The 11,211-nt window shown below is 42.5% G+C and overlaps 1 protein-coding gene across 1 annotated transcript in view; it reads right to left on the reverse strand.

Annotated features, from left to right (window-relative positions):
* Positions 1-5,853, reverse strand: part of ATXN7 (ataxin 7) — a 63,024-nt gene extending 57,171 nt beyond the window's left edge. The window contains 4 exon segments of the mRNA XM_033141308.1: positions 3,112-3,180; positions 4,550-4,601; positions 4,603-4,835; positions 5,703-5,853. Coding sequence (XP_032997199.1) covers positions 3,112-3,180; positions 4,550-4,601; positions 4,603-4,835; positions 5,703-5,796 — 448 coding nt within the window. The 5' untranslated portion in view covers positions 5,797-5,853.
* Positions 5,854-11,211: the final 5,358 nt, after the last annotated feature.

Below are 11,211 nucleotides of genomic sequence, written 5' to 3' on the forward strand. Positions count from 1 at the left end.
CTTATAATATCAGTGGAAACAGTTGGTCCTGGCAAGTATTAACCGTTTTCAGTTTTAACCTGAGGATTGTCATTTGTCCAGTTTTAATTTTTATTTGAATTAATTTTGGGATGCATTTTAATCGTTTGATTGCTTGTTTTTATGCATATTGTATTATTTACATGATGTTAGCTGCTCTGAGCCCGGCTCTGGCCAGGGAGGGCGGGGTACAATAATAATAATAATAATTATTAGAAAGAAACTGAGGTTGACAGGCAAGGACTTTCCTAAGACCATCTGTTAATGTAGCAGAAATTAATCCTTAAGCAGTGAATACAACTCACACTCTTAGATTCCACACTAAACCAGGACTAAAACAACTAGGATGCTCACTCCTCTCTGGCTGCTCCCGGCAACCTAAATGTTTATACGGTTAACAGGAGATGAAATACCAAAATATTTAAAAAGACTGTTTACGTAAGTGACCAGAATGCTACTCGCCCAGAAGTGGAAGGAAGAGAAAGCATAGCTGTCAACTTTTCCCTTTTCTTGCAAGGAATCCTATTCAGAATAAGGGAATTTCCCTTAAAAAAGGGAAAAGTTGATAGCTATGAGAGAAAGTCCCAACCAAAGAAGGGTGGATAACCAAGATGATGGACTATGCCGAAATGGCAAAGATGACCGTGAAGATCAGACACCAAGATGATAAAAAATTTAGTCAACAGTGGGGGGAAATTGTAGAATATCTTAAAGAGCACTGTAGATACTAAAAAACGTCAGGAGAATTGTGATAACACTTACAATGTAATATGATTTAAGGTAAAAAAGGAGATAAAATGTATTAGAAAAACATAATTAGATGCAAAAATAGGGGAAAATTGGAAATCGGGGGTGGGGGAAGTCTGAGGGCTTTAAGTAATCCAAGAAGTGTAGAAATTGAAAATGATGTGAATGTATAAGAACATTGTTTTAGAAATTGGGGGGGGGCATTTTAAAAAACACACACACACTCAATTCATTCCAACACAACTTCTGCAGTATCAAGGCCAGTGCCTTGACACAATGTGAGCACATACACAGGAATAATATATACACTTTTAAAAGTACAAATTGTGTCTGGATGGTAACTTTGAAATAATGCCCACTTTGGGGAGGGGTGGTTTAGAAGTTTTAGCAGCAATCTAGTTTCCCAACCAAAGCTTGGTTTGAACAGCCAAAGCTATTTTGTCACTCCACTGTGAACACACAATAAAGCCACAGTAAACCAATAGTTAGATTCTGTGCAAATTTCATGGGTTTGTATTAACAACTGTTTTGTGCATACACAATTACTACTTAACACTGTAGAGCAGCTGCAGTAGTAGGCAACTTCCTTGTTTTAATATATTCCCAACTCTGGTGCCTCAGCTGTGCTGCTAGGGCTGATGGGAGTTGTAGTCCAAAATATCTAGAGGACACCAGGCTGGGGAAGGATCATTAAAGCATGCCCAGGCTGCTTCTTGTAGGGTTGCCAAGGAGCACCAGAGATTCAAAGTGCAAGAAGTAAAGCTTTTGTAAAATGGTGGACTGTTGGTTCTTTGCTTCTTTCAAGTTGTCTATATATCCCCAATGATTGATATATTTAATTATTATTTTTAATTCAAAACATTAATATAACCTTGGGGCAAGAAGGTTTTTGAGAATTCTTACTGGCAGTTTGAGGGGGAAGAGGCCACCTTAGCTGGGAGCTAGATAGTGGACAGTTCTCTAGTCTATTCTGTCTCCTCTCTCCCCAATATAGGTATGTTGTGGGTTAGAGAACCAATAGCATATGGACTAGCATTTTTTGTGCTGTTGATTTGAAGACTGAATTAGTTCTCCAAGTATTGCTGCTGCACATCTCCCTCACCACGATTCATTTAAGTGGCCTTGTATAGGTTTATAGATATGAGTTTTCTGTTAAATCTAGCTTTATTGATCAAAAACATATTTTCTATTTTTAAAAAATGAGTGTTCTTTAAATTAGCACTCCTGACTAAGCGGTCCTTGCAAAGTAAAACATTTCTGAAACTAATCACAATTTCCCTTCCAGCTAACACGCCACAGAATTACTTAACAGGTCCGAAAAATATTTTAGTATTCAAAATGTACTAACAAATGTAATCCTGATCAAAGTACTAAGTGTGATCTCAAGATGGACAATTAAATTAGGAACAAGCAAAGGAGATATTACTACAGTTGTGATGGACATTAATTACCCTTATGAAGACCTGATTTGCATTCAATGCAGAGGGAACCCATAGCTTAACAACAAGCAAGCATGCAGGTTCTCAGAGAGAATATTGCGGCCACTTTGCTCCTGCTGCAATCCTGTTTGTGCCATGCTCCTGTAAAGTTAAGTCACAGTTTGGCTTTGTGTTATAACTGAACCAAGACTCATGGTTTATCTCGCTCCTGACAAAACATGAGCTACAGCCGAAGTTTGTTCTATGGTTTACTGCTCATGGTTAAATCTGCTCCCACCCCAAAGCCCAGGTTCAGGTATAACACTAAGCAGAACTACAACTTGGCTGATAGCAGCACAGTAGTATCAGGCCTAGAAGAGGAACAAAGCAGCCACACTCTTTTCCCTGGGAGCCCACACATCTGCTTGTTCATACTAAGACACATTACACTGGCTTAGTGTTACGTGTGAAATCTAGGCCATAAACTGGGTAAATGCATGTACTGGCCTCAACGAAGAGGTAAAATTTCTAATAATACCCTCAACAATCATGCCCTAGAAAAATTGATCATGAAACTGACCAGAGGGGAAGTGACCCTGGATTAAGTATATCCTAAATGATATCCTAATATCCTAAATGATATTAATGACTTAGTGAGAGGTACAAGCATTGCTAAACTGATAGGAAACAGAGACCATGTTATCAAATTCAACATATATGCATCAGCAAAACGGCCAATAAATAATGGGAAAATATGAAAATGATTTTAGACAAAACTAACCACTGGATCAAGCTTACAATAACCTCAAAATATTAATTTCAGGTTTAAACAGATTTGGCTTGCAAACATAGGCCTCTGCAAGACCCTACACCCTGCCATTCTATGACCATTCTATGAATGGAAAAGACCTTTTCACGTCAGACTCACCTTCTCTACAGAGTCGCATCGCTTCTCGGTTTTTCCCATATTCCTTGAAATTTTCTTCCAAGGTTGCTCCTATGTGACAAACAAAAATAAGAACCTTCAGTTTAAGGAGTCCTTGTGGAATGGTGACTATAGAGCAAATGACATGCTAGACACTGTTCTGCCAACGTTAATACGAAACATTTGTTTCAAGGATAGCTATAAAATATATTCGCTGCAAAAGTATACAAGACATCCTTTCCCTCATCTCACATAAGCAAGGTAGCTAAGAAGGGGGTGAATTCATTTGATAGACAAAACAGAAGGTAGAAAAAACCAGCTCCAATCACAGACACCTACTTAAATATAGTACATACAGTGGATACCTCGGTTTAAGAACAGCCGTTTACAAACTATTCAGTATACGAACTCTGCAAAACCAGAAGTAGTGTTCCAGTTAGTGAACTTTACCTTGGTCTACGAACAGAAGTCCGAACGGTGGAAGGGCACCGGCCAGCGGGAGGACTCCATTAGGGAAGCGCACCTCGGTTAAGAACAGCTTTGGTTCAAGAACGGATGTTCCGAAACGGATTAAGTTCGTTAACTGAGGTACCACCATCTTAACTTTTCACCATCAGATATAAGGTACATTCGCAGCAAGTCCCTAAACATAAAAGCTGAATGCACTACAACCTCAAAAGATCCATGCACATCATTTGATTACATAGATGGGTTGCATGCACCTGTATATACTTTATTGGAAACACTTCCTATGTGACAATTTTCATTCACAGGCGTACGATGTAAGTCAGCCCCCCAAATACCTATTAGTCATGGGAATGATTGTAGGAACACACAAGTGAGCACATATTGTAAGATGTAAAAAAGCAAAAAGCACATCGATTAGCAAGTCATGTACAGTCATATATTTAAATAACTTTAAATATTCAGAATAATGCCTTCCTAACAGAGAGTGGTAAACATATTAAAGTCTTTGCTTGGTGTGGCTTTTGTGTGTCCAACTCAAAGCACCTGAGTACAACCAAAACTGCAACATAGGATGGCCCTAGCAGAGACAAAATACCTGGAAGCATGCAGCTGCTCTCTTGGTTTACTCAGGTAAGGAGGAGCAGAAAATACCCTAAATCTGCTCTCAGTTGAGGATAGCATACCTATACCTAAGGATGGAGAGCAGCCTGTCACAGGCACCTAAGGATTACCCACATGCAGATAAACCTCGGAGAGCGGCAGCGCAGAGGCATGGAGTTGGCTCCCGGTGAAACCTGGATCTTCCTGGCCAATCACCGCAACTCTCCACCTATCTCCGAGCCTGGACAAGAGTGAAGGCTGGAACACCTCCCCCGCCGGTCCCCGCAGGCGACCAGCTGGGTTAACCCCTTGGCTGCCGGGCCGGACCCCTCTCCTGTCCTTCCTCCCCCCCCCCCCCCCATCCACCTCTCACCGTCGTTCCCGTGAAGTTTAGCAGCATCGACCCAATGGCTCCAGGGCTTGCCCCAGCATCGCCTCCGGGCTGGGCAAGGACTTGCGCTCCCCGACCGTCGCCATTGCCGCGCTGGTGGCTGGGGTCGTGCTCGCGGCAGTAGTGCTGGCGGGGCCGGGGCCGATCTCACCTCCGCCGCCGCCTCCGTGCCGGGGCCGCCGCTGCTGCCTGCTGGCCGCCGCCGCCGCCGCTCTGCGTTGCTCCCCTCTGACGTCAGCCACGGCCCGCGCCGACATTCTTTCCGCTGCTACAATGTAACGAGAAAAGTCATCAGGCTCTTTAAGGTGGCGCCGCCGCTTAAGGAAGCTCCGGCAGAATTCCCCTCTCGCCAGGCAGAACCGGGGCTGCCGCTATGGGCGCAGCAAGGCTGGCAGGGGCAGAAGCGGCACCAGCAAGAGGCCTCGCGCCGCCTTTGTTTCCAGTTTCCCATTAACCCGTCGGACCAAGCCGCTGCAGGTTAATAATAATCGGCTCGGGGAAGCGAACCACCAGTGGGCTTTTCTTTTTCCCTTTTCCCCGCAGCAGCTATTATGGAAAAGGCGAGGAAGCGCGACGACCCAGCACGATCGCCGTCATCTGGGATTCCGAGGCGACAGCCGGGATAGCGATGCGCTTCCCTCCAGCAGCCCACTGCGAGACCAGCAGGGCGCCGGTTCCGAGGGCGCCATGAAAGCGGCCTAAAGCTTGACTTGATTCTCCCGCGCGGCCCCACGAACTCCAGAAACTTCAGCGAAAGGAAGTCGGTTAATTTTAGGAGTCTCGCAAAGGTCCGCGCATATCCCAGTCGGGCCCCCGCCCCGTCGCTTTCAGAGGCGGGCTCTTAAAGGCACAAGAGCCCTTTCCCACACCGTCAGGAAGCCCGAGAGGCAGCTCTCCCCCACTCCCCGTCCCCGCACCGCCCAATCTAGTCTCGTTTCCACAAACGCGTAACCCACCAAATCTCCTCTCATGACACACACTGCTAAGTCCCGCACTCTTCTTTTTAGGCGCCGGGAGTCCGTCCCTCTCGAGGCTACCTTAACGCCAGACGCCTCCCTCGCTCCCTCCCACCTTAAAAGTTTTCAACGTCAAGCACAGGAACGGAGGCTGAGTAGGAAACAAGCAGGAAACTAACCCCATCTATGTAACTCATCTCCCGCCCCCAGCGCTGTCGCGGACACCTTCCTCTCGCAAATGTCATCCGCCGATCTTGCCTTAAAAGGTCTCATTTAATATTTAAATCGCTTCGCTCCGGCGCACCAATGGGATGCAGCGCACGGCGACTTCCTTGTCGAAAGAGTCGCCGTGTTCTCCCAGAGCGGGGCTTTATTATCTGTCAAAAGCATGAATGAAGACCGAGATTGCCAATTCCCCCCGCCCTCGTCCTTACCCCACCCACCCCCTCCAATGCTTGGGAGTTAAAGAAAAGAAGCGCCAGCAAAAGGGTGGGGGAATCTCTCTCTCTCTCAAAATAAAAGGTTAACCGCTTTAAAAGATGATCAGGAAGAAATATTATTCAGGCCCCTGCTTAACCCTTTCATTGTCCTCAGAGGAACTGTGTTTGCAACTTCGCAATTTTGTACTGTTCTCAAAGTGAAATCTAGTGATATTAATCCTTACGTCAAGTATTCAAGAGGTTTTACTTCTTCCAATTACAGGTAGGTAGCAGTGCTGGGGTCACGAAGAGTCGGACACGACTGAACGACTGAACAACAACAAGCTGTGCTGGTCTCTAAGGCTCTACTAGAAGGATTTTTTTTTTATTTTTTATTTACTTCTTCCAGTGAGGACAAGAATGGTTTTACAGCAACCGTCTTCTTTATAGGAGGTTATCATTACACTGCTTTTGGAATGTATATTAATTTTTACAGCATCTGCACAAATTTCCTTTGAATATTTTATTTTAGCATACTTCGGTGGATCACAAAATACTTTCGTATAAAAGAACTCAAGGCACATTCAAAGGTATAAAAGAACTCATGTCATTCAAAAATGTCATCAATACATACAGAGATACTGAGAGTATACTCAGCAGACTGAACACCTATTTGAAAATAAAACTGGGCCACCCACAAATAAGGTAGTGGTTTCTAAATTATTGGGGGACTCTCTAGTCATGCAGAAGTGAAAAAGTAAATACTAAAAAAAAAAACCAACTCCCAATGTAGATCTAGTGGTCTCCAAGAGCTATAGCATGGTGAGTTCAGTTCAAAAAAGAGTGTTACTTGGGGGGTGGGGGGGAATTGGCTTAAAAGCTTGTCACCTCCTAGAGGTTTGCTGTCTGAAGTACTGAACAGAAGCATTTGATGTGGATCAGGATATACTGCAACAGTTAATTGCAGGTCCCACTTACATTTTAGAAAAGAGTAGGCATTTTTTTTAAAAATAGGTCTATCCTGAGAGTGCTAAAAACCACACATCATGAACCAATAAGATATTCATATGTAAAATGCATGTGCTGAAATGCCCTTTTTAGTAACAAGATTGCTCAAATTTAGCACACCAAGCAATATGCGCTGCTTATTCAACATGCTTTGGATTTCAAAACCATATTCATGCCTTATACACCCAAATCACAAACAAACTCTGTGATAATATAATGTCAAGCATTATATACCCTTTGTAGTTACAGGTAGGTAACCATGTTGGTCTGCCATAGTCAAAACAAAACAAAAAATAAAAAATTCCTTCCAGTAGCACCTTAGAGACTAAGTTCATTTTTGGTATGAGCTTTTGTGTGCATGCACACTTCTTCAGATACCCTTTGTAATTATCAATATACACTTCTACTGTGTATTTGTGAAAGTCAAAGTGATTTCTGATTTCTATAGAATTTACAGTTACAGGTAGGTAGCTGTTGGTCTGCCATACTCAAAACAAAATTAAAAATTAAAAAAAAATCCTTCTAATAGCACCTTAGAGACCAACTAAGTTTGTTCTTGGTATGAGCTTTCTGGAATGATGTTACTGGAAGGATTTTTGTTTTGTTTTGTTTTGACTATAGAATTTATGTCTATGTAAGTACATAGCCATGGAGATGAATCCTACACAGGTTTCCTCAGAAGTAATTCAGTGGGGCAGAGGGCTGCTTCCAACTAGGTCCTACTCAGAGTAGATATGTTGAAATTGATCACGATGACTCATTAAGATGCATTAATTTCAATGAGTCTACTCTGAGTAGCTGGATACAACTCATACAGCCAAAACCTGTATTTACTGGAAAACTCGTAATCTCTGTGTTCAATGGGGATTACTGTCATACAAAAAAATACATAGGAATGCACCTTACTGGCACAAAAATACAATTTTTTTTCTATATATCTTTTGCAAAAAAGATATGAAAGGCTGTATGTCAGCTCTTTGTACTAGTAGTGTTTTATCTACACTTCGGAGCGGGAGACTGTCTCCTTGGCAAGACAGGAAAGATATTCATTGCCAATTTTCCTACTGGCATCTGATAGGCTTTTCTTATTACACACCCCAAATGGTCTTAAGAGACAGTTGGCAGAATACTGCGCTTACTGAAGAATCATTGACTATTAATTATATGAAACAAAGTTTATCTGGTAAATAATGCTAGATTATCTCAAAGAGTAACCATCATGTAGGTTTTTTTTATTTTATTTTCAAGAATATAGCAATACAGCTAACTGAGTATATAGTTATTAGTTATCACGAGGATAAATGTACCTGAACCTACACTAAAGTTTTATAAAGTATGAACACTACGACAGTTTGCCACAGAGATGACTCAATGGCATGGATAATGTCCATGCCACAGCCACATGTTACAGGAGCTTCAACTGAATGGAGCAATCCACATAGCAAAACTGCTCCACACACTGAAGTTGCTGTGTGGAGTAGTCACCGTGTGGAATAATCACTGTGCGGAGGTTATTTCAAGCAGTGATGACTACAAAGTATAAAGAATATGTAATGAAACAGATGAGGCACCTACAGAGCCTTTGATCACCTCCTGTTAAAAAACAACAACCTGCTGTTGAAGAAGAACCACACACCATTCTAAGTATACAGTATTTTCATTAATACCATAGGCTTAAATGTTTGGGTTTAAGTTACAACTTTTTTTGCTAACTCATGATTTAATTAAGTTGCTGGAAGCCCACTAATCACATATATATCTGTTCAGTCAGTGTACGTTACTAATGTAAGGGATGGTGAGATGTCTCAAGTTCAACAAACACTGAATTTCAAGGTCCACGAGCAAATTCTAACCTGTGGCCCTCTGGATGTTATGCTGAACTACAACTCTCATCAACCCAGACCATTGGCTATGTTTGCTGAAGCTGATGGAAACAGTAGTTCAGCATAACCTCTTGATGGCCACAGGTTAGGGCCCGTCCCCATTCTAAAGTGTCCCAGGTCCCTATTAACACTCAGCCACTGGACAAAGGCTGTCTAGCACCATTTTGACAGTAAAGTCAAACCTCAGTTGTTGAACATAATCCATTCCGGAAGCCCGTTCAGCTTTTGAAACATTTGACAACCAAATTGCGGCTTCCAATTGGCTGCAGGAACTTCCTGCACTCAACCGGAAGCCGCGTCAGACGTTTGGCTTCCAAAAAAATGTTTTAAAACTGGAGCATTTACTTCTGGTTTTCAGTGTTCGGGAACCGAATTGTTTGAAAATGGAACTGTTTGGGAGCCAAGGTTTGACTGTACAGCAGATCAGCTAATGCAATCAAGAGAACCAGGGCAGATGGGGTGGTTAGAGATGATGGAGAAAGTGCAATTTTCAATGTTAAGCAAGTGTACTGACACTTACGTAGTCAAAACAGTGCCATCCACAAACAAGCGGGAGGCCTGTAACAACTTGAAGGTTTGCTAAAAGTACAAATATTGAGGAGGGGGGAACTGCAAAAACAATCCAATGAGCATTGAGTGTAAGTAGCCACAGAATGCTGAGCGTTGGGGGGCAGGAAATGAAAGAGCCCACTTAACTTCTCTCCCCATATGAACCAAACCTGGACTCTGCAATTATCATCTGAGATCCTTCTTCATGTCCCTCCCCCACTAGAAGTCAGAGGATGGCAACACAAGGACGGGCCTTTTCTGTGGTGGTCCCCATTTGTGAAATGCTTCTCCCCAGGGAAGCTTGCCTGGCACCTTCATTATACACCTTCCGGGTGCTGGGTGAAAATGTTTCTCTTCAACAAGTTGTTTGGCTGATTAACAGTCTATGGCTTTTTAAAATGTGTTTGTGGGAAGCGGGTTATTGGTTTTTTTTGTTTTATTATGTATTTTGTATTGTTATTTTGTATTTTTCTCTTGTGAACTGCCCTGGGACCTTTGGGTGAAAGGCGTATACAAATTTAATAAACAACAACATATTATGGAAACATTTTCTATGCAAGTAAGGAACCTATTTCCCAATGCTGATGTTCATCTTGTTGCTTAGTGAATAGTGATTGTTATACACATCCCTTGGATTTGGTATGCTTTTGGTCATAAATAAGAAAATGTGCGTAACGTACTAAATAAACTGTATTCTTCCACAGCTGCCCCCAAATAAAATACTGGGTTGGATCCAGACTAACCATGAGTGGAGTTCTGCTCATGGGACACTCCTGCAGGAAATGAGGGGGCAGGGAAGCCTTCAACGAACAGCAGAGCACAGTTGTATATACCCCACCCTGAGTTCGCAGCTGCCTGTTGCACAAATTATGTAAAACATAATTTGGAGAGAACCTAGGGACAATTATATGGTCATGAACAGGGCAGTTTTCCTCTCAGTTTCACTAAGAGGTACTTTCCTCTTACAACTCTAATATTTTGCAGAATAGCTTACCTCACCTGTAGCAAGAATGAAAAGGTGATAGGCATAACTTAGAAAGGGACTCAGATAGTATTTAAAAGCCTAGCGTGCCTAAGTATCTATTAAAGACCACCTTTTCCCCTTAGCCTTTAACCAGCCTTGAGACCTCAGGGAGAAGGGCAGGTAATAAATGAATAACAACAACACTCTGCACACCTTTGGACCACACACTTTCATTTCTTGTCAAAAATGAATAAAATATTATACTGAGTTGAAGGCAAGTAACGTTCTCAGATGCATGTACATAGGAATTGCACAAATGCAAGTGGCCAACCTATTTCTGGCAACCTTTGCCCCTGGATGTCCAGTACAAGATGAGAACCCTTCACTTATCCAAAGGTTTTTGCATGTAGCAGAGAACTTGCAGGGGGGTGGGCGGGGGCGGTGTCTTTTGTTTTATCAGAGATGGGAAAGCCAGAAGTTTTCTTCCACTTTTCACCAGGCTTTTGCAACACTTAGAAACAGCAAGCACCCACATCACTGCTTCAAAGTGTTTACAAAGCTTGGGGAGAACCAATCCAGGCTCTCACTCAAATCCAGAAGACATGTGGGAGAATCAGTGGAAACCAGAATACCAAGGGCAGCCATCATTTTGGATCCTTAGGTAGAAAGCAAGTCCTTCCCAGAATCTCATTTGTTTCTTAATGTGAACTGTAAAAGTGTAAGTAGACCATTTTGAGTCCCTGAGTAGGCTATAAATTTTAGATAAAATGCAATCAATCAAGAGGATGGGAGGGCTCAAGACAGCTACTACACCTCCTACTTTCAGAACTATGGCTGTAATAAACATATTTCACCTGTAAGGAAT

This window comes from Lacerta agilis, chromosome 2 (assembly GCF_009819535.1).
Source record: "Lacerta agilis isolate rLacAgi1 chromosome 2, rLacAgi1.pri, whole genome shotgun sequence".
Classification (NCBI taxonomy): domain Eukaryota; kingdom Metazoa; phylum Chordata; class Lepidosauria; order Squamata; family Lacertidae; genus Lacerta; species Lacerta agilis.